We start from the raw sequence: 24,818 nt of genomic DNA, 5'->3' as shown, positions 1-24,818 counted from the left end.
TGGGCTTCTTAAAAAAATTTAGAAAAAAAAATGAAGACATTAGCCTGTATCCTCGGAAGGAATTTATTATGTTTCATTTTAATTAAACTTGTGGAATCAATAAGGCCCCAAACTAGTCAGTCACTTAACTGTTAAACAAATATGTGGCATCAACAGGGAGGCACACTGACAGCCTTCAAGGAACACACAAGACAGAAGTCAAATCAAGAAACAAAATATATACAAAGTTTTCTAATATCTGCTGTACATTTCAGAGGCAAACAGCTCCTGCTGGTGCTCCCACTACAAGCAGAATTTGAATTCAGGTGACCTAATATCACAGAAAAGGATGAAACCACTTTGCCAGAACTTAAGAGTTAGAAATTCTTATTGCATCCCTTGGATCAGCCAAGCGGTGTGGCATGGATAGTCGGGAGTACACTTCACTGGCTAAACAATCTCACCATAAAAAGGCTTCAATAACTGCAGTACATAGTAAAGTAGAATGCCTCTATCCTGGCACTCCTACATGGGGAAAGTCCAAAGAGCAATGAGTTTGACTTTGCAGTGATGATGCAATTTCAGTTCTGTGCTGTGAACAGCTGTGGCAAAACAATAATTTCAAATCAATACCTTTGCTTCTCAAAAAAAATATTCAGGAAAACAAAACAGAAACTGTATCTCTTGTGCAGATCACTTGCTGTTTACCTCTTGGAACAGCTCTGGGGAAGCTCACTAGTCAGAGGAAATCCCTGCACTCTGTAATATGCAATTCTAAAGATCAAACTGTCATGCTACCACATGCTTGCAGGGAGCCAATTATTCTTTCTCAGCCTGCAGACATTTCACATTACAGACAATACAGATTTGATACTTAGTATGTCACTGAGAGCTTGGCTGAAGAAGACGTGCAGACACACGCTTACTTTACCTTTAAATTCTTAAAACAGCCAACCTTGTTGGTACTGAAAGTATGTGCTTAAGTGTTTTCCTTCAGTGTTAGCATTAGTGACTTTGCTAGTCTCTGACAAAAACTAAGCATGAAAAGATGAATGACAAATAACTGTGGAGCCTGGAGGTATTAAAGATGATTCATAATTAATGTTTACCTGAATAGTGATTCAATCGCATCTCCATCTAAAAATTCATGATCTTTCCTCACAGTTTTTACATCAATAGGAAACTGCATATCTGTAAACAAAGAAGTTGAATCTGAAATCTGAGTTACAGTCGCAAAGACTTTGAATCTTGCAACATATTTAGCAGATGTGAAATAAACCTAAATCTATTTCTGTAGCTGTATATTCACACAAATGCCCTCCAAGTAAGAAAGGATCAGTTCCTTAGAGCAAGTGGGAGAATAAACATAGCTATTAGCTACAGGTAGACAAGCATTTGCTGCATTTCCAGGAGCTTGCAGTGACTAAGTACTATAGCCAAGAAATAAAAAATTAAAGTTTTGCTTTGGTTAGATTCTCTGCACCTTCTGCCTTCAAGTACAGTATAAAACTAGGAGTATTTTACATGAGCTTTTGCTGATGGTAAGGTACCATGCAGCACATGACGTGCCCTTTGAGCACAGCAGTTGAAGAGTTCAGTGACCCCCTTTCTGAGATTTAGCCTTGCAGATGAGGGAACCAGTGAGATCCATCAGTATTTTCTTGGCTTACTTTTTAAACTTAATTTACCTAGTCAAGGCAGGACACTGCATGGCCAGCAAGGTAATACAGGGGATTCATTCTCCAGAAGCATGGCAATGTAAATTTCTACCAAACAGTAAGACTGACACCTTATGTAATAAAATCTGCTGTAGTCAAATGGGAAGCATTTCTGTACATTTTTCGCAGTATACAGCTTTCTAATTTGGCTCTATGGCTTGACTTCCAATTTTTAATTTTGCAAATGAACAAGAGAGGTGGGAATGAGTGCAGGCAGAAGTTACTGTTTGTTCTTTTAACTGTAGCTCTTTGATAAAATCTCTCTTAAAAATACATTTTCTTTGGTTACCTTCAATATTTGTAACAATAAAGCTATTTTAAAGAACATCTTAAGGTATAAGCACAAATGTCTGAAAATTATATAAGTTCTCAACAAATCCCTATCTCCCCCACAAGTAATAAGCACTCTTTGTAGCTTTAACAACATGAAAACCTGCTGAAATTGCATTGTTTGGCTGTGGCTGGCTGCTTCTGAGTATCTATCTGTTGTAAAAACTTGTGATTGCAAGATGATTTCTCCAACATTCTTTTTCAACAGAAACCAATCTTGCCCAAGACCACAGGCTGAGGAGCCTTAGAAGAGTTTTGGTTGCAGTCATCGAGTTGGGAAAAAAAACCCAACACTCCAAGGGAAAGAGCCCGAGAAAATCATAAGCAGCTAAAAATCACAGAGGCAGAAATTTGACTGAATTACAGTCTAACAATAACCAGGAAAGATTTGGTCCTTTACAGAGTTCTACTGAGTCCATGCAAACTAATTAAGATGTCACTTCTGCAAGAACACACACCAGGTTATTATTTTTCTACAGGTCTGCAGGATGATATTACAGAATTCAGAAGTTCTTCCATCAAAAGTGTCAGGTTCTGAAAGTGTATTTATGTAAACCACTGTACTTGAATTCAGTGTCAGCTGCTTGACAAGTCTTTGGGATCATACCTTCAAATAGCTGGGCATACTGGGGAAAACCAGCAGCTCTCAGCCAGTCGCAGGCTTCTCTGGCTTCAATTTCTGCAATGAGAACATAACATGTTCACTTACAGTCCTCACAAGAGTTACGCTTTCACAATATAAGCAAGCTAGTTTACTGGTGGCTTCTCAGAGGATCTTGTATATGAATGTTTTGTTGGTATATTACTAAAAAGAAACAAATTCTTGTATCTGATGCACTTAAATGTACATAGCTCTGGAGTAGTCATTCCAGCATAGGACAGAGAGCAAACGTACAGGAGTCTGGATATGAGCAGATACTTAATGCTGTCATACATAGGTGTACATCAACCACCCCTGAGATTTGGACAGGGAATCATCTGTTATATGTCGAAATGAGTCACCAGAGGAGGGTGTATGATACACATGTCTATGCTCTCGCACAGCAAAGCCCATTCATGCATTCCAGTTCTGAGAGATGGTGATAAGACACAAACAAATCCTATAAATAAACTTAAAATGCTATCACAACATTAATAACACTGGACACAGCCTAAGCATTCCCAGAACAAGAGTTCTCAGGAGTACCTGTTGCTAGGGTCTATCAATATTTATTTCCTTGCCAACTACCAACACAACTTGGCAGTCACTTCAGCACAGCAGATGTCAAGAATTAACTGCTCATTTTGGGACAATTCATAAAGCCCTATGGCCAATACTGTAATATTCCTACAGGAGCAGGAGCAGAATATAACTTTGCAGAATTACAGAACAATCACCAGATGCCTCAAAAACATAAGCATGTTTAGTATGGGTACATGCCAGCAGGGGCTAAACTCTGCAAATCCTGGAAACTAATGCATCTATTGAAGAGGAGAGGGTTCCCATACTACAGGTTTTGTACGTCTGCATGTACTCCAGCACATCTTACCAAAAGACAAAGACTTCTTTGAAATAAATGTTTTAAAAGTACCTTATAATCAAACATGCTCAGTAGAGAGAAATGTTTTTAAAGCACCTTAAAATGTAGCTACTAGGAGAGAGGAACAGACCTGTTTCTTAAAACTATTTTCTTTACATGTACACTCAAAGATTAGGATTCCGAGGTACTTCAAATACATACCTTTTCAAATTCACTGCTTGCTTTGCTCTAACTTCTCTGTTGTAAGTCATCAGTGCTACAGACTCAAGAAACTTGTCAAAAAACTTACAGAACTTCCATGATGTTATTATTCTACTTCTAAACTTTAAATTATTTCCATTATCACTTGATTCATTTGGACAATGCCATCATAACAAAAGCTTTCCTGCACAAAACTCTATGGCTTTTTAATCTGAGAATAAAGCGATACCACAGGATGATAAGACTATTTCTACATAAAACAGATGCATGACACTTTTTTTTTTCAAACTGCAGAACAGAAACTAATTTCTTCCACAATAGCCTATATAGACTATGCCTACATTTATTACTGTACTTAGTGCCATAATTTATCATAAACTTTATCATAACACAGCATTTGCTGAATACCAAGCCAGGGGACTGATAAAATGCAAGCATTGTACTCACAGAGCAAAAAAGGAGAGGAAAAAAAATCTCTAGAAGAGAGCCAGGAGGATGATCAGTCTAACACAAAGTCTTCACAAAGACAAAGTGATTTTCAGTTTAGAAAAACCCAGTAGACTCACACAACCAGCTCAGCTGTGGAGAAGCTATAGCTGTCCTCATTCCAGACCTCACTTTAAACTAGTCAACTTGAGCCTGTGCACAGCTTTCCTGAGCTCACAGAGGAGAGTGACCATGTAAGAGGCGAAGCTTACCCAGTTCCCAACATGTTAAAAGTACAATCCTGTTTTTAGAGCAAACCAAGCCATGAACAGTGCTGCAAATCAGAACAGGCTAGAAAATATTTTGCAGCTATTGATGACATTTTCAATGAATGTGACTGAAAATACAATGGCATTCTCACACTTAGAGGTGGCCTTTTCCATAGGACAAGGACACAGGAGCTGGGGGAATTTTCTGTGCTAACATAAATCTTCAGGCTTTTTAACATACCATTGCACAGCCACATGTTACAATGCCACTGCTGTGTTAGGAGACAACACATGAAGCACTAATAAGTTCTTGAACTGCATGTCTACAATTATTTGCCATTAGATTTGCTGCCATTATTTCACTCTTAGAATAACAATCAAAAGTGTCCTATGGCTACCACTATAGCTGAGGCACATCCATGCTGCCTCCTCCCAGTCCTACTGGAAATTGAAATCATAAAGGGAAAATGGATGCCGAGGAATTTTACTCTAATGAAAGGAAATTCCCAGATCAGCTTGTATTACTATGATAATGATCAATATGAGAGGAGGAAATAAAAAGGAAATAAATAATTCCTGAAAAGGAAGTAACTGCTCTCTATAGGGCTGTACTCAGGACAGACATGCAAGACTGCTTTGCTTTTACGGCATGTGCAGCCTGAAAGACAAGTGAAAACTCATTAGATAGCAGTGGCAGGATACAGAGGAAGCACCCCAGCAGTGCCTTCTGTCAGGGACCCCAGAGAGGTCTCAAGATCTGGGAATAAAAGTCAGAGATATGTAAAGAAGAGCAATAATCATGAGTAGCATTAATGGCTAATGCTAACATACCCACCTTGCGCAGCAACTATTATAAATGTGTAACAGATACTTATAAACCCTGCCCTAATGGAGTTGCTAAAGTAAAGATCACAGTTCTGGCAACTTGCGTGATGCTTTAAGGGATGCATTTAAAAGCGGCCAAGGTTCAGTTTCCTGTGTAAGGTTCCCTCATGAAAAGCAGAGACAATCTTCTTGAAGACTCCTTGGGGCTATTCCCTCACACTATTTTTTTGGCAAGACAAATAGTACAGATGAGTTATTTATGCAGAAGATCCTTTCCTAGCTTCTGATCCTAGCTCGGCTTCACAGCCTGTCTACTCTGCCTTGCCATGCAATGATGACATGTACCTTCCCAGCCAGCCTCACTGGCTGGTTACAATTTGCTTTCCCTTTTCTGTAGTCACACAGGCACTACAAAAGAATCTTTCAGGTTTACTGACTGACTTTTAAAATAGAGGTACTAATAAACACAAGCTGATAGCAATTGCTTTGTTCTTCTTGATGTTAGAATAGCTGCTCAGGTGCTTGTATGAGAGAAGTTAGCTCTTCCTGAACAGAAACTGAAAATGGGGAAGCCTTCAAAAAGCTGAAGCATCCCCAAACACTATTGCAATTGTAGCGTATCTGCCTGTGAGCTAGATGTCATACAAGACCATGACAACTTTTAACAGATCTTTTGGGCACTATCACCACAACCGAAAGAACGGAGCAACCTAAACATGCCACCGCCTTCTCATGAACTGGTTTCATAATAAAGCAGATGAAAAAAATTAATTTGCTCCAAAGCTTAATATTCTGTTGTAGATTAGAGGCTGCCAACAAAATTTTCATGCCAAGCCAGCTGTCTCCCGATGGCCTATGGGTGATAAGTTACTACCAGATGTCTATGAGGAACAATGCACAAGTACAGGACATGTGCAATCCTGTGGCTGTACTATGTTACACAGGTCTGTTCTGGGCTGAAGACTCAGTCCAACCCCACTGAAAGCAGCATTCAGAGTGATGGCTGTCCCAAAGACCACCAGCAAACCTTGCCTTCCCCGGCTGCTCCTCCTTTTTCTCCACTGTGGTGCCATTCTGTGCTCCACTACCTCCTTCTCTCAGGGGCCCCAGCATCTAGATCAGCTTGGCTGACACCTCCTTTCCTTCACCCACTTGGGTTTAAGGCCTGAAAAACTGTGTTCCCCCATCTGAGCACTGTCCTGTTTGCAGACTGGAGAGCAAACCCAGGCTCATCAGGTACTTAGAAACCAGATGCTAAAACGTGTATTAAAACCCTATCAGAATGAACAGCAATGTTAACAGGAATGTTTGCAATAACGAAAAGACATCTGTGCTTGAGATTTAGGCATTCTTTCTGAGATTTTTTCCTCACAAGTATCACCTTCCTAACAACAAGGAAGAGGCAGCAACTGAAACCAGCAAGAAGCTGTATATGAAAAAGGCCAGTCAGTCTTACTACAAGATGATCACAAATTTCAACTAAAGAAGAGCATCAAATTGAACTTCAAATTTTTAAAAATACCTCCTTTAAATGAAATGGGAGGATACAAATCTCTGTTTGAAAGCATAAGTACAATGAACCTTACTCTCAGGATGCAGCATGACTTTTCGGTTGCACAGATCTGCTGCCAAAGCAGGATTCCCCCGACTGTATGTTCCTACCCTTTCTCACCGACATGGCCGAGCTTGTGGGAGCAGGCCCGGCCAGCCAATCTGGCAGGAAACTACTCACTTTTTTTGGCATGATAAGGATTGTGATGCTTTAGCTTTCTGAGTTGGCTACCTCACGTTCAGATGAGCACCAGTGGCAAGACAAGGGCAGTGGTGGGCACATGCAGGGAGATGCACGGGAATATGCAACTGCCCACCGATGGCCAGCAGCCCTTACGGCAGCTCAGCGCAGTACGGAACCTTGGCCTAATTGTATCATTTTTAACAGACCTGTCATTGTAGCTCCCCTATTTTCAAAGTATGTTTTTAGGATATTTTTAAAAATCGTGGTAGATGCATTACTTTTACTTCTATCTTCACACAAAATAGTTTTCTAGTTTTGAAAGATAGGAATCACATGATGATCTGGTCTTAATTCATCAGAGGGATTTGTTTTTAAGTCTGAATCATCCAAAACCATGCCAGTGAGCAAACAGTTTGAGAGGTTTTCTTGCTGTTTGCAGCACCCCTACATTAGTTACTCCAGGATCCTACCTGTCCACTTTTCTGTAGTATGCATGTGCAGTGCTTGCAAAAAGGAACAGATTTTCTCAACATGCCCAGTTAGGAGGCACTCACATAGCCTCTCCTCCCCATGCCATATGAGCACAGACAGGAGAACAGAAAGGAGGGAAGGACTGACACTGACTTTATTTGACTTCGTATTACAGCAATCTGAAAGGAAATAAAAAAAAATCCAAAGAATTTTGTTCTTTCCCAGTCTCTGTCATTATATAGGAAGATTTTTCTTTCCACATGGCACTAGTCCTCATACAAGGGCAACAGACAAGCAGACACCCAGAGCCCCCGCCTCAAAACCTGCTTGATTTGGCACAGCGCAGCCAACTGTTCCAGCACAGCAAGATGCTGCTGCCTCCTCTCATCACCAGCAACCTTGAACTACCGTCCCCTCAGCCTCCTCCAGAACTGGAGCCAACAAGCACTGGGCATGCTTGGCAAACTCTGCCATGCATTTTTCCTATAGCTCACAAGCCATCGTCTGTGAGCTGGCAAGTCCTTTATGCAGTGACTTGGATCCTGTCATTATTGGTTGTGCTGGCAGTGGTGGAAGCAACAAGGCTATTTCAGGGTCCATTTGAAGATAAAATTAAGAGTTTCCCATTGCATCTTTCTGGTCTGTGTATCTTCCTGGGGCTATACAAGTCTGTATTACTTCCCTGTGACTTACAGCTGCTAATAAGGTAATCCATTTTATACACACTCTGTGAAAAATGTATTTGCTGCTCTAGAACGATGATCTCCTGAGGATGTTCAGAACTGCATTATACCTGCAACAGGATTTTCAAGAACTTTTTTTTCTTAAGACGTCTCCTCTTACGTAAAGAGAGAGTCTGAATGTGTTCTGTACTCAATGTTGAAGGCTCAAATGTGATGCTTTCCAAGCAGGGTGTTTACACTGACCAGGGTAAGCAATGAGGGACTTGTAAAAGTGTCAAACTCTCCAAAAGCTAAGATGGATCATAAGTGGAAATGTTTATTCTGTTGTCCCTTGTGCAATGCAAAACAGAAAAGCATAACTGTAGTTTATTAACCTACTGGAGAAAGAGAAAACAAAAGGATCATTGCTTGGAATTTTTCCAGGATAATTTAGGCTGCGTGCAGATAGTGAGTATAAATGTCTGGAAAATGAAAAGGCCAAAATATTTGTCCTTTCGTTCCTACTTTACTATCATGCTGGTCTTTTGGAACCGCAGCCAACTCTTCAGTTATCACAGCTGGGAACTGCAATGTGTCTCAGTACTTTGTGGCAACCTTAATTGCATCTTTATCCAGCTCCTTGGCATTAGCTTCCCAAGCTGATTACTAGGACTCCCAGGCTGACATTAGGATCTTTACTCAGGTCCTTGTCATTAGCCTCTCATGTCAGTTACTGGGTCCTACACAAGTTTAAAGGCGTTTTCTTTGCAGACCATATTAACTAAATTGACAGTGTTGGCTGATCTTTTAATTGCTTTTACATAAGTTAGAAAGGGTAGTGTTTGCTCTACAAGAATTTCAAAGGGCACAAGGGCCTTAGGTATCTAACTCCCATTGACTTTAGGTGAAATGGGAGCATAACTCTAATTTTCAAATCCACACTTGAAAATTCTTATCCAAGTAAATGGAGCAAGAGACAGGGGATTTAGCTCCCTGCAGTGTAATCCCAGATATGTTGCTTCTCTATGCTTCGGTCCTGCTGGCTGTAAAACAGGAACAGATACAACATTCCTCTGACGCAGCAGCTCCTTATGGCTGATTTTTTTTATAGGACCCTTGTACGTGATTGAGAAATATTCAGTGTAAAATTCCTAGAAGGAACTGTAACAGGAAGGGTAACTGCTTGCTTCCAATAAAGGCAATATCAATAAACCTATAGCACAGAAATAAGAAAACCCAAAACAAAAGTATTGTCCATGCTCTTTTATCATGTAGCACTAAGTTTTCCTTAATTCTGCAAAATGCCAATAATACCTCTGCGTGTGACATGGGTTCAATCTACATATTAGGAGCTATTTAACCTAACAGAGGCTGGCCAGTAAGTGATTATATTTAAAAGAAATCTGCCTTATCAGCCCTGCTGTGGGTATGCTGTGCTGAGCCTGCTTACAGCTGTTGAGTCCAGGTCACTGGAAAATCTTTTTCTTGGTCAATATACCCTGACTAAGCTTGTTGATGTTCAAAGATATGCAGCAAAGTCAGAAAACCTACTAAGTGTTTCCTAAATGCATCCAGCTATGAAGCAAAAGCAGCAGCTACTAGAAGTGCATGATGTGAAGTGTAGACAGCCCAGGAACTATCGGCATACTAACGAAGTCGCAATATTGAAGAGGAACAGAAGGTCTCTGCAGCACCCACTTCAATTCTCACCCAAGGACATCACCTACCACAGCACAGCCGGCTGAGCCCATCACTGCAGGCCTCTCCTCTTAGGTAAGTGAGCTGGCCTTTAGCAGTTGGACCCTTTCGCCTCCTCCTCACAGCCCTGCCCTGCCCCATCCCACCCTGCTCCATGGGAGAGCGCTGCCACAGTGCCCCGCCATCCCGTGCCTCTCTGGCCCTCACCCATGGACTAGGGTAGCTGTGCGCTGTAGGATTGTAATGGCAGGGGCTTTCGGGCAGCCTTTGCAGAGTCAGGCGCCAACATCGGTACTGTTCTCCCACACGGCACAGCTAGCTAGGCTGGCCTGCAGCTGCCTCCTGGGCTCCAGATCACACCTTTCCTCGCAGTGTGAACACACTGTATGGCACCCTGTTGCACTGTCTGTACCGCAGGATGGATGGCTCATAGATATCCACCTACATAGGATAGTTATCTCATTCCAATTACCTGCGTTCATTCAGAGTGAAGGAGTAACTGAAGGCAAATCAACACTTCATGGTTAAGTTGCTGGCTTACCTCAATGTTTTAATGTTTTGCCAATGTCATTTTGATGGATTACTCAAATTTTTACAAAATTGGCTACTGTTCCATTTTTTCCTTCCTAACAAATACCTGGAACAATGATGCCTCTAGCCTGCACATGAAAAATTAAGAGATACTGTGCCTAGTAGGAGACTTTAGGTGGAACAGAACAGGAGCTGGGATCCATGATTAAAACCAATGTCTGATCCCAGCTACTGAGTGTGACACAGCCACACAATGTGGTTATTGTGTTGCAATTAGGTCCCTTGCCACAATAGTTTTCATGGAACAGACAGAACCTTTACTTTTATTTTGCTTATATAGACTTAGTCTAGACAAAAAGTAGTTTGTGGTCTGAAAAAATCATATGCAGTTGAGCAATGAATCTGTGTGCTAAAAACTCTAGCATGCTTTGTGACCTTTACGACTAACTAGATTTCTTTGCATTTGCTGCAGGTCATTGCTGCTATGATTTTATTTTCTGCTTTTAATGATGCTGTTTTACTGACCTAAACTAATATAGCCCCATCTCCCCACAACCTCTAAATGTAGATGGTCTATTCTGTCACTTTAAATTTAGGGCAGGGGGGGAAACCACCAACTTTTGAGCTGATTTTCAAGCCAAGATGAGCAATATAAAATTGTAAGTTTCTAATAAAAATACATGATGAGCCTTTACAACCTGAAAAACCATTGTGCGGGAATATTCAACAAGGTACAGAGTGTCATGAAGGCTGGTCTCAGAAGAACATACCAAAAGTATTAATACATTTGAAATTATTTCCCTGGAAGTAAAATTTAAATCAATAAGTTTATATCGGCCGGACAGTTACACATTACAGTTCTATAGGGCAGAGAAAAGGGTGGGATGCTGTGTTAATTTACAGAGGTAAAAAGATAATTCAAACTCTCTGAAGCAATCCAGATAACCAGATCAGGCTTTAAATTTCTGTAGGACAACTTCTTGTAATGTTTATGCTTTTACAATTTGGAGCTTAAACCATGATGGGAAAAAAAGAGATCGAAGGCAGTAGATAAGCAAAAATTTTCTATTTAAAACAATGGTTCTTCTGGATGTGGTGGTTCTTTTTGTTGTTGTTGTTTTTCTAAATGAAGATTTAAAAAGTAATGCATTTTTCTGTTCATTTCATTTACCCCAATCTCATTTAGGATCATTATACCCTAATGAAGTTGCAATTTAGAGATGTGTTTCATTATCATTAGATTTGTTTTCTGTATAACAACCAAATGCAAAATTTGCACAGACTTATGATTTATTTTTCATGCAATTGGTTCCTAAACTGGCAATTTCTATGGCACAATAAAAATGGTGTTTGATATCGGCACTGGGCTATGCAATAGAAAAGCAATTAAGGTAGTCTGATATATGATGTCTAGCAATGGTTAGCTAAGAAAATGCTTTTTGCCAGACCCACCCAAAGCAATATAAAAAGTACACACCCTGCACTGATTAAATTCTCAGCCATGTGTTTGGGTTAGGGAGACAGAATATATAATTTAAATCTGGGGATAACATCAGTAGACTACTTCCATATGATAGAAATGCTCCAACTAGACCATGCAGTTTCGCTTTCCCACTCATTTTCCTTTGGGCCTTTCCCATGAAATGACAATGCATAGACCTAAAATGCTCATTTTCTCTCTCTTTTAGGTACTTAAGTTACTTTAACACTAAATTTACGGCAAGCTTCCTAGTGTTGTATGGGTAACTGATCAAGAAAAGGCCTACAGAAAACTTTATGGGGAGACTACTTCAGTATGACATAGCATTAAGTAAAGAATTGCTGAAGGCATTTCAGGAAGGAATCACATTCCCCTCTCTTGATCATTTTATCCATCCTATAGTACAAAGAACCTGGGGGATCCTTGCATCAGCCTCTGATTAGAGGAGGTTCAGCCCACGCAGCAAGTTTACGCTACAGAAGCTGGTCCTTAGAACCTATATCTGAAGTAGGACTTACTGTTTTCACAAGGATGTCTAGAATAATGATGGTTCAGAAGAGGCATTTGGGTAGTTTCAGTGTGTCAAACCCACCACAGCCAGGCACCTGACCCCAGACTTCTGGGGCTGCTGGTGGAGGTTCCCATGATGAGGGAAAGATGACAAGAAAATCTATTTCCTATTCACCTGGGCTTTTCTGTTCCCAGCTCTGCAGCTCACCAAGGACCATCCAATAACATCACTAAAGTCCCAAAGCTTACACCATTGTTTGGGACTGAAGCCTGGAAAATGGGATCTTTTCCCCAAAATGGTCATTGACGCTTGACTTCCTCTTTTCTGAAACCACTTACTTTTGCTGAGGACTCCCCAGAACCTTTCTGACATGTTGCATTGCAAGCTGACTTGACCAAAAACCCTAGCCATCAGCCTACTCTAAGTCGGCACATGTAGGGATTCTGTACACAGCGTCTCCAAACCAGTTACATTCCACCTTCCTCAAATATGGTGAAAGAAAATCCCAGAGCGGGTCATCTTAAACAACTTAAAAAAATACTGCACGAACACAATTAATCATTTTTATAAATGAGCCCGATGCTTCTAAATCCCTTACTCATTCTTAACCAAAACTGTACAAAAGCCCCAAGTTACTGAGGTTATTTCAGACAGGCACTGTGCCGAGAAATGGAGACACATCTCATTAAAGCCAAAATTCTTACATATTTTAATTCTGATGTCACTGTAATATTTCCCATGCAAATACATTTACCAGAGATCACCTCGCTCCTTTCTTCCCATCACTCCCTTTTACTGTTTCCCACAAAAAACGCCTTTCAGGAATCAAAGCTGAATGGAAGTTCATTTCTGACTTTCTCTTAGTAAGATCCCAAAGTAATTGCTTGCCATTTTCCTTGCTGATGGTCTTGAGTTAACATAGGAGATCAAGAAATCTAACTTCAGCCATGACTATACTGGTAGGCATCAAGAAAGATATTTTTATCAAAACAAGTTGTTCAGAGAAAAGCTGCATGATTAATTAAGGAGTTAGAACAATTGGGAGGAAAATGCAGAACAAAACACAGAAAATACATTAAGACAGAGTTAAAAGAGATTAATATTAAAGGTAGTGGGGAAGAATTGTCAGTTATAAAGAAGAAAATAAGCTCAATAGAAAAGGATTTAAAATAGGCAATAATCAGATAAAATTAAGAAAAAAACAGGTTAATGAAAACAAAAACCTCTTGACAAGGAAATCCACTGATTGAAAAGTATTTTCCCAAGGACAAAGACTGAAACTTTATCATCTAAGACACAAGGCAGGTTAGACAAACTGCTAGTATATGCATTTCAGGGAGCAAGATGTACGAGTGGAAACCTGGACTGGGTGACTATTTTTCTTCTCTTGTGACAAGAGTAAGCTGAATAAAGCCTTTAACCTTGCTTAAACAGAGGAAAATAATATTGTCAAAAACAGATTCTTGGATACACTAAAATGATGTTGAGGTAAAGACAAAACATTAACCCACCATATTATAAAAGTAGCATCTAGTTATCATGCTGGTCTTTCTGTCAGAAAGCATCTGTACAAGAACAGAAGTATGAGAAAATAAGCTCATTCAGTGGCCCCCCGAAATTAGCAGCTGATTTTCCCTGCAAATCAAAATAAAATGCTGCGGCTCCAAGTCAGTCAAAAAGCTGTTGGATTACAGCAAACATATCCTCATGGTTTGTCCAGGCTGTAGTCATTCAAAACTATGCAGATGTTATTTTTACAGTCTTCACCATCAAAATCTTAAAACATGATTAAAATATTTTAAATAGTTTTCATAGTATTCCATAATATTTTCTCCATCTCCCAGTGAAGTTTGCTTGGCTGGGACCTGCCAAGTGAAACCTGCAGCAGATAAAGCTCTCACATTTCCAAGCTTACCTCAGAAATATGGACCTGAAATCTGGAGACACTCCTGCTATGGATTTTGGTCCATAACAAGATCAGGTAATCATTAATTCTTATTTTTATATCTTCCTTTCAAAACTCAGCCTTCAACAATTAGGTGACAACAACCCACAGTGGTATGAAATGTACCCCTTACCTCTTCAGAAATCCCTGCAAAATAAAAACCAAGGACAATTCACCTTCTAATACCAGATATCAGAATCGAGAATAAAACATAAACCCCTTTTTTAAAGGAAAAAAGTAAAGCAACCTTGTTATTCCTGGAACCCTTAGAAGAGACTGGTCCTTTCATGTGGCTGTTTACCTGCTGCTGCAATAATCACAACCTCTCTATGGAAATATTGTGGAATTGCTGAGCCTGGAAAACAGCATGGAGTGTTGACTTGTCCAGCAGATGACAATTACTTGGTTTGATCTTCACTCCTTTAAATCTGTATGCCCCTATTTCCATTAAAATGGTGCAATCTGCTTCTCATTAGAGCAGGTCAAATCTCAGGCTGGAACTTAGCTTTTGTCTTCTGCTGTTAAAAGTAAATCATTTTTAAAGAGGAAAACGCTATGCTATCACAGTGAATTCCAGGGATTTTCTTCAGGAAGTTTTATAGTTGGACTAAACAAATTGAAGAGTTCGTCCAGAACTAGTGAAGTTCCTAAAATGTGGGTGAGAGAATGTAGTAACAAAGTACATAACATCTTGTTTTATAAATTCACCGAGAACATTTCACTTGAAAAACCCCAGGAGAAATATGCTTGTAGTGGGCACATGGAGTTCCCTGAGGAGTCACCCCTCCAGGGATGTATATCCACATCAAACCTTCCTGCCTGGGAACAGTGCACAGAAGAGTTTAACTCTGGTGCAGAGAACAGAGTACCCAGAGCAAAATCACAACCCTGACCTGCTGACAACCAAGAAAAATGAGCGGAGTAAACACTTTGATTTTCTTGATCACTTATCTTTTTCTCCTATCTCAAGAGCCAATGACAAAGGCAAAGATAACACTAAAAGCAAAGCCACCAGTACTGATGAAGGCTCTACATAAAAGCATTAACACCATAGAGTATTGGCCCAGATGCCTGAGGAACACAGCTCCACAGTATCTGTCTTCACAGACAGAAGCCTCTGAGGAAGGAAAGCACTCAATTACCTGATAATGCAACTTTGTAGGCTTAATTTCAGTTCTTTCTACCAAAATGTAGTCAATGTTTTGCTAAAATAGAATTAGTTTCAAAGCATACTGAATCCAAATTAACACCTCTAACTGTTCTAACTGTTAAACCTTAAAAAATTTTGCATAACTTGCAGAAAATAAAATGGTTGTTGCTTGTATTTCTTACTTTTTCCACTCCCAGTAAATTATCCTCTCCAAAAAGTTTTGCCATCTGTTATTGAAGTGCTTTTCTAAAATCATAAGAATACTTGTGCTTGGATTATTTACACTCCAGCTGGAGGAGGCTCTGCATAGTGGAACGAATAAGCAGTTGAAACGGTCCTGAGGAAGCTTTTGGATCACACCTATTTATATTTGGACCTCAGATATTTGGGAATAGATAACTCCACTCTTTTCACATATACCACACACAGGCCCTTACAGATTCCCTGTCATTAATGTTTGGGTTTTTTTCAAAGTAGTATTATTTCACAAATGACAAAATGCTTTTCCCAGGCTGGGATCTGCTACTCTCCATAGTAAACTTTTGAAGCAATAACATATTCCCTAGAAGGAAACTGTAGAAGGGTTTCATGTGAGAAACAAATCCAAAAGAGCAAGCCACAGCATAGCCTTGGAGATGTGTGCCAGGTCCTGGTCAGGCATTAGCAAACACAGTGTCCTGCCTTGGACAGTGGTGATCATTGCCAAAGACATTATGTAAAAATGCATGGGAGGAGGCAAAATGTCAAGAAATATATGAGGCTCCGCTACTTAAGATATGTGGAATTGTATGGAAAAGTATCTTCTTTCAACTCTTCCCACATAAGAAGCCAACAGATTGTAATCAGCTTTGATTCACAAAGCCTTCTTTCACAATCCCTCTGCCCACTGCTAACTACCTCCTTGGATACAGAATCTGCTTCTGTCAGTCCGGTGGGACTCTGACATGGAAGTGGTGATGAGTGATTTGCCAGATACCTGGGCATGCCAGTTCTGAACAGAGATGGGGATTGTTGCATTTCCTTGGCACAACTGCTCAGGTTTTCAGTATAGTGCCCCACTGCTTGTGAAAGTTGCTCATGCTGGTTATGAATTTAAGTCCACCAGACACAGTTCAAAAAAAAAAAAAAAGGAAGAAAATCCACCAGCAAGTGGTAATTCCTTGCCCAGATCACCAAAATCACTTTGATTACCTAAAATACACACACTCGCTTAAATGGTACTGAACTGGGACTGGGGGTGGGAATTAATAATAATAATTTTAAAAATCACAGCTTCTGGTGAACTAAATGGAGTTCAACATAGCACTCAGATGCCACTGTTCAACATTTAAATTTTTATAGAGGAAGAAGTTAGGGAAAGAAACAGGTTGTCTTTGTCTCAAATCTGAGATGCAGTCTATAGTCAGCAATGTCCCATGTCTTCTGAAGTGAATCTGAAATCTATCCACCCACTGGCTTTTCCCAGGAGCACCCAGCCAACAGCACTTTTTTTCAACTTGGAGTGATTGTCATTTTAGCAGCACATAGAACAAACTCACCAGGACATTTTGGGCTATTTAAGTAAATAAACCAGACAGCCCACTCTGTGTCTTACCAACATGCCTCCAAAATGGCAGAGACTTAAGCATGAATGGATAATCCGTTCTAGAAATGACACTTTGACACTTGGGCTATATAACTTTTGGTATAAAATAACTAACAAGAAACAATTCTATGCCGCTGAGTCCCTTTGCCACATAGACCAGGCCTGAAGGTGTAAGGTTTTTCAAAAGGCCATTCTAAACTGTTCCTTTCCCAATGCAGAGGTCGCACAAACTGTGTGCCTCCAGCACTGATGCTGCAGGTGATGCATGCAGACACTAACCCTTTGGACAGCAGCACTGCCACTGCACAGGAGTTTGGGCTTGGTACGTAGGGAAATGATGCAACAGATGAAAATTTCTCAAGAAATTGCAGCCTGCCACCACTCCTTGTTAAGCATGTAACATACAGACTGACAGACAGCCAAGCCTTTCCCTCTGGAGTTCAGACATTGCTGTGATATTGCTGTGAACCAAGACCGAGTTAAATAGGATCGGTATCCAAACTCTGGATCCTCTGTCAGTCACCATTCTTGAAAAACAGCTGTTTCTTGCCTGATCAGAAAAGCAGAATAGTACCTTGTGCTTATTTTTCTTCCTACCCTCATTATACCTAAGCAGTTGAACAAAGCAGCTGGACAGAGGATTCCTCAAAGATCCAGTGGATGCTCATTCCAGCAACAAATCAAAGCAGCTGGACAGGTCAATTTTTTGCCAATCAGCCAAAGTTAGTACCTCCTAATTTTAGCGGATTCATTTTACACATGACAGTTACACAAGACAGTTGCTGGTTTCTAACATTATGGCTTAACAGCTGAGGAAGCAGCAATAGGCAAGAGCCATAGTAGACCAAAGATTATCCCAAGTTCACCTGTACATGCATTCAGAACTGCTTGGTTGGAAATCTCCTGAGAACAGGTTTTCTTCTGAGTTTTTCCAAGAACTCCTTGCTTTTGAGCTAAATAAATGATACAGAATTAAAAAGACATCTGAATTTCAGTATTTTGGAACTGGTAGTCCAGTGGTATTACCATCAACGTGTTGCCACCAACGTGAGCAATGTGACACAAAGGAACTTGTAGTATTTTATTACAAGAGAGCTAGGTACAACAGCACACATGAATAAGAAGCACTAGAACATATAAACTTTGGAAATCTTGGTAATTTATTGGTGAAATTGCTTATTAGAATAGTAAAATCTGAAAGGTAATTAAGGTTTTGATAGAATACTGACTGAACTGTTTTAACAAATACTTGCTTGACTTCTCCACAGTAGTTTGGCTTGGCCAAATTCACATCCTGTTTCATTATTTCCAAGCATTTGTGAAATCATAATTTCGATCAGATGAATAACTGGGGACCAATAGATCTTACCTACAGCTAGCATATTTGCTGTTTGGTATGAACAACTAATACCACAGCAACTTTGAGCGGTTTGCATTGCCCCCATATGTTGAAACTATTTTCAAAGATATTTGGTGAGTGTTTGCTGATCTATTTCCAGGTATGTGTCAACAAGAGAGAAGGAAAAAGGTGTGGTGTTTAGCTTGAGCCAAATCTATCATTATACATTATGGACAGATTTTATGCTCTAATTTATGTCATTTGCTATTCTCCTGGCTCAAGTTTATCATCAACAGATAGTTCTTTAAAATCTTTGAGACCTTTCCAGAAAACTCTACAGTTCTTTTTCTGTGTTTTTTTTTTTCTATGCACTCTTTTCTACAATATATGCTTAAAATTTTCATTTGAATCACTAATGTTAGGCCTATAGTAAACTTCTGACAATGCAATTGTTGTTTGGGAGAAATAATAGCCAAAATATTTCAATAAATAGCCTCAATAAATTCCACAAGTAGATGTAGCATTTTCTTCCAAGAAGCAGAACAGCTTGTATCTGGACCTTAGAGAAGCTGAGACTCATTTTGGCTTTTCACTTTGGCACTTTAAATGAGAAGATGTCAAAGAGAACAAGTATAAAGCAACCAAGGCAGGAGGAGGGTCGGGGGGGGGGAAGAGACTACAGATCAGAATCTGTAAGGCAAAGTGTAAAATTGCAGTAGTCACTTGTAAATCTGTTTTGAAAATGTACAAAATGTGCTGTCTAGACAGGTAACTACAGAGATTCTCCCATTGCGGTCATTATAGGAATTGTGACAAGAGCCAAGAAACAGGCCCATATTCTGGATGCTTTAAAAATAATTTCCTTTGCAGTAATTCCAAAAAGTGGAAAAACCTTGGAAAGATGACAGTGGTGCTCTAATCATGTATCTCATTTTTACAACAGGTCTGGAATTGGCATCAAATCAATTTAAAGGGAACATAAAACTAGATTCAAATGTTATAGTAGACTCAGCCTCTTTAACAGACTACAATGTATCTCAGCAATGCCTAGTACTTTATTTTCATCTCTACAGGATAGTTGTTTATTGAAAGAAGACACTTCATATAAAAACAGCTTTCAAAACATCTTATGAATATTTTAAAGCTCATAAAAATATTTAATATAGTTAATAGATAAGGTGCAGCTCTCACATCTAACACAGGAATCCCATTTCCCCTCTGCCCAGCACCCACCTGTCCTGACCTAAAATGCTCCACCTAATAATATTGAGAAGAAATTGCCAAAAGTCCTTAATCAGGTTGGATTGCAAATGCATTCCCTTGAGCTTCCTAAAATTTAGTTCCCTAAAAATGCAGATGGGCACCAAGCAGGGGGAAGTATTAAGAGAACCTAAATATCTCAAAACTAGGGCAGAGATGCCTGGCAGCCCCAGCACAGTTTGCTTGTCCTCCAGGTCCCAGAGAGCATTTCTGCTTGCACAACCGTACTCCCCTAAATACCAAGCACCAGGATGTGCTGAAACACCAGGCAGCTGTCCCCTGCCAGCTGTGGACCCGCCAAAGGATGGCTGAGCATCCCTCCAGCCGGGCTTGAGCCCAGCTGCAGCTGCTCAGCACCACTGAACTCCCTCACCTCGGGCCCCACGTGCACTGGGGCTTTCCGACGAGAACTAGTTTTGCTCTGTGTTTTATAGATCCAGCATGTCTCTCGTCAGAGTTTAAGTTGTGTACATAACTCGTGCTGACCTCTTCCTTCTTCACCGAAGCACTCGTCTGAGCCAGATATCTGTCGGGCGTCACAAGGCTGCTTAGTTGACTCACTATTTTTAAATAACTCACAAATATTTAAACAAAATTTCTATCAGCACTACATATCTAGAAGACATCCAGAAATGTGAAGAGTACCCAAGCTGGTTGTCCCAAAGTGAGCACACCATTGCAGCAGCTTACGGAGTGGCCTGCGGCTCCCACCAGCTAATGCAAAGGCCCTGGCAAGCGCCTTGGAGGCTCTTAGCACCTGGCAAAAAGTCCTTTGTGAGTCAAGCTAGGTACTCACAGTGCAATGGCCTGAGACACCAAGCCTTAAGCAGGGTTTAGTAGTGATTTGTGTTTTAGGGGACAACAAAGAACCCAAAGTCACTACCAAAGACATCAACACCCAATTTTGGTTCTGTGATCTCTGTCAGGCCCTTCAGCCTCTCCCAGCTCCTCTCCTGGAGATGCTGAAAGGACTTATTCTGGCTAACAAACCTTTGCCAGTTCTAAGAAAGGCTATAAGCCTAGGTCTGAAGACTAACTGAGCCAATGGTCCTATCCCACACAGCAGCGTGAAGTCAAGACAAAAGCCCAGTTGGATTTTAGTTCTAATTTAATATACATTTAAGATACATGGCTGTATCTTCCATAACATCTCTAGCTGGCCACAAGGTGCCCACTACCAGATGATAGGTGTAAAAGGCATCCGCTATCCAGGCACTACAATAAACCAACTTTATAATCAGTTTCTGCTCTGAAAACAGCAAGGCCAGTAAAATTGGGTTTAAGGCCTCTGGGTTGTTACTGCTATTTCAGGCTTTCAAAACTCAAAAGAAAAGTATTTCACACATTTTGGATTTTAAAAAGATGGTTGTTAAAATGTTCAAAATAGAAATACTGATGCTAAAATATCCAAAGCACTAAAACCCATTAATAAAAGCACTTCAGATCAAAATATCTTGATCTGCCTTAGCTCACTTCAGATTTCAGTAGTACTCAGTCCTTGCTTAAGACTGAAGTAAAGCTTGGTGCCAGCCTACTTATGATGGGAGGGTGTGTACGTTCTTATTTGTGTCCAGGGATAACACAACTCCTAGCTTATTGAGCCAAACAGTTTTTCCTTAGATGGCTTGGCTGTGTAGGCTATTATAGGATGTGGAGCTGGCAGGTCACAACAGCATGTGTTGTCCTGGGAGAGGGCTGGCAAGAAGTATGAAGCAGACTTCAATTCTTCACCTTCTTTTTTAAGCAATGAGGCAGATAAAGGTGGCTAAATCAGCATAGCAGAAAATACACATGCCATTTCCTCTGCTGGCCAAACATCTAGAAAATTACTTGAGCCAAATGTCATAGGTTGGTGTGGAGTAAGATTTGGAAGGTATAAGGTACATGTTAGCTACCTAGTCAAGGTTAACAAGTCTTTTATGCATTCCATACATAAAAGACTTTAGTAGGATCATGAAAAAAGATGCATTACCCTTTCAATACTAGGATGTCAGCACATGCAATCAGCTTGTAAGTTGTGCCAGGCAGAAGAGTTCAGTTTCTCACTTTCCGCAAAACATCTTGACCTAATATTTTGGATAATACAAGCCTTTTACATATTTCTCAGTAAGATCTAAATCTGTTTTGCAAAGAAGGTACCATCTCTATATCTACCATTGGCAGTGAAGTAAAAGGATTCAGGTCCCCTGAATCCAAATGCCCTTTCCAACACATTGCCCCTGCGTACAAAGTAGGAACTCAGATTTCAGCGCAGGTCAGTTGTTAGATGTGCCATTTTCTGTAGGTGTAAACCTGCCAAGAATGAAAGGGAATACAAGTGTGTACTGCAGCTCATGTTGCTAAAAGTTTAGGGACATTTACCTATGACCAAAAAGCACTGCCACGTATTTCAGTGACAGGAGGATTTATCTTCCGACATTTAAGAATAACTGTTGCTGTCAGTTTCCAGCTGGACCCAGGGAATGCTGTGCAGTTTCTAGCTGTGTCATTCAGATAGTCCTTACCTCTCTGATAACACAGTGAGGGAGTGTCTGGGCTTATAGGAGCTGATGGTTTGGTTTACATCAATATCACTTACTCAACTTCACTATAATTTTTTGCAGTTCTTGTAAAGGAGACAGTATAGAAATACAAAGTACTCACACACTCCCTCTTTTCTTCTCTCCAGAAATGCCCCACTTCATCTTTAAGAAGTAAAAACAGCAAAGGAAAAAAAAATGGGCATCGGTCCCTTGCAACTTCAAGCCAGCATAAGCAATGACAGCACCCACATGAAATATTTTACCATTAATGGCTCCAATGGAAAGCTTTCCAGATGATCTATGGAAGCCCTGCAATCAGAAATATTATAAGCTTTGCTCAGCCCCATTTCAAATAGATGGTTCTCAGATGAGAGGGGAGTTGCCCTCACTTGTACCGTCACATTTAGAAATCCATTTAAGTCCTTTTGATGTTATTTGAATGATCACTTCTGAAAGGTTATAAAAATGCAGCTAAGCCATATTTGTTTTTTATGTGATATTTGGAAAGTGTAAACACTTAAATCATCAACCAAGTGCATAGCATTCATATTCACCATACCTTTTAAAAGCATACTTAGCATACCACTGAGAAAGCTTACTCTGCTGACAGAAATCAAGCGTCTGGATTAATTTAAAGGAGTACATTTCACAATCCATCATTCCAGAATAGGAGAACAAGGAACTGCTCAGTTAAATTAAATGGTGAGTTACTCTGGAACAAATTAAAGGAAATTAATCTCTGCACTGTGTCTAGTCCAGACGTGTAATTCAGGGCTGATGTTAGTAAAAGCCAAGCAGTCTAGCTGGATTTCATAGACTGCATCATTTTACAACCAATATTTATTTATTTGCACACTTGCACAACATGAGAAGTAGCAGGATTTGTGGTTTATAATATGAGTTGGCAGTTTAAGTGAGCACTCTTCAAGGACTTCTTGAAGGAGAACAGGTGTGGGAAACCAGCCTGGGAATGGTGGACCAGAAGCAAAACCCTCGCAAACCAAGTGGAAGGCAAATACAGAGGATGCATGCTGCTCCCACTGCGGTGTGTTTGAACTGGCAGCAGGGCCTTCTTACAGCACGTTCTTTTCCTGGGACACTTTGGTGGCCATCACTGGCTGGATTTGGTCCATGTCTGTGAGCTAAAGGGCTCTCCATTAGACCCTGCCCAGCCCATGTCCAGCTGGTTCAACGGGGGCATTATGGACTGAAGGCTTGTTTTCTTCTTAGAAAAGGATTTACTTGAAAACCCTAGAGCCCACATGCAGAGACAATCAGGCTCAGCAGAACATATGATCTACTAAGAAAATTTTACAAATGGTAGAAGGAATGAAGAAACTTAATAGAAGAGTGTAATAAGGAAATAAGGAATATACATCTGTGTAAAATTCCTTGTGGTGCCAGTTGGTTCTGGCTTTGCGGATATTACCCAAAGACTAAATTTCTCAAAGTGTATTTTTAACCTTTTTTTTTTTTTTTTGTATCTTTAAATAAGCAATGCCTGTTCTATTTTCTATCAATTCTTCTCCTTAATTTTCATTTTAATTTTTCAACTTTTTGTCCCTGGACCTGTATAGATATATTTAACCCAACATAGAGATAGTAGTGTGAAAAAGAATGCTCCAATGAGATGCAAACTCCTATATAACCATTTAGTCTTCAAAAGTAAATCAGATTATCCTCATAGTGCTACGCTCAACAACATTCCAGGCAAAAAAGTAGCATATTTCATTTACATTGATTTCCCCAACTAGGTCTCATTTAGGCAGTGAACAGCAGAGTCTTGGCAGTACAACTGATCATACAGAAAGGCAAACTGGCTCTCCACACTTAAAGATATTGAAAACTTGGTAAAAAAGGTGCTTCAAAATAGAAAGGAGCTTAGCACCTTCCAGAAACCACAGACACTGGTGACTGGGATGTGGCTGGTACAAGGAGATGAGTGGTTTCTACACAACTTTGGCGTGCTTGCAAGCCAGCATCTCTCTGTCCACTAGGTAAGAGTGCTGCCACTCTGCTGGGCAGTGCCATATTGCCCTAGCTCCCAAATCTGCAACCCCCTCTTGGCACCCATAGCCCTTCAGGGCTGCGGGCTCCTACCAGGAACTGTGGCTGTGCTCTTTAGGGAGCAGTCTTCCTACTTTCCCACCTGCTTTGCTCTCTGGCTTCCTTTTTCTCACCACATAATGCCAAGAAGCAATAGGGAGAGCAAGCAAGAAAACAAACTCTCTCACACACACATATACATCCTGGTGTAGAGGAAATTTCTCGCACCCCCACACTTTCCATGTCAGCTTGCAGGCAGTAGCTTCTGCTGGTGGAGGAGCGAGAAGATGTATGTCTACCCATTAGTGACCTTAAAGGTATATAATGGGAGAGCAAGATTTCAGCCAGCTTGAAGTGTTAGAGAAATCCTCAGAGCATAAAGCTACATTTTTCCAGGTGGGGCAGACACTGGAAGGCCAGTGGAACCACCCTTTAGACTGGCAAATGGACAAGTCTGAGGAAACAGCCAGAGATGAAGTGACTTGTTCAGAGGAAACCTGCAAGAGTCAGCAGCACTGCTCTGGCTTCTCTCCCTGTAGACTGTGTAACTTTTCACTAAAGCAATGTATGCCTACAGGCTAGCGTGCTTTTGAGAGGCTGTCTCTCCAAGCCGAG

At 40.4% G+C, this 24,818-nt stretch overlaps 1 protein-coding gene across 8 annotated transcripts in view; it reads right to left on the bottom strand.

Moving 5' to 3' along the window:
• LOC104046370 (rho GTPase-activating protein 7-like) overlaps positions 1 to 24,818 on the bottom strand; it is a 64,047-nt gene that overhangs the window by 24,009 nt on the left and 15,220 nt on the right. For all 8 annotated transcript variants that reach the window (XR_010374198.1, XR_010374197.1, XR_010374199.1 and 5 more), the window contains exons 2-3: positions 2,635 to 2,706; positions 1,089 to 1,170 (exon numbers count right to left, since the gene is read on the bottom strand). Coding sequence is in view for 5 of the 8 variants with exons in the window: in XM_064458937.1 (XP_064315007.1) it covers positions 1,089 to 1,170; positions 2,635 to 2,706 (154 nt within the window). In the remaining 3 variants the exon portion in view is untranslated. The remainder of the gene's footprint in view (positions 1 to 1,088; positions 1,171 to 2,634; positions 2,707 to 24,818) is intronic.

This window comes from Phalacrocorax carbo, chromosome 8, assembly GCF_963921805.1.
Source record: "Phalacrocorax carbo chromosome 8, bPhaCar2.1, whole genome shotgun sequence".
Taxonomy (NCBI): domain Eukaryota; kingdom Metazoa; phylum Chordata; class Aves; order Suliformes; family Phalacrocoracidae; genus Phalacrocorax; species Phalacrocorax carbo.
This window is presented reverse-complemented; position numbering and strand designations above follow the sequence as displayed.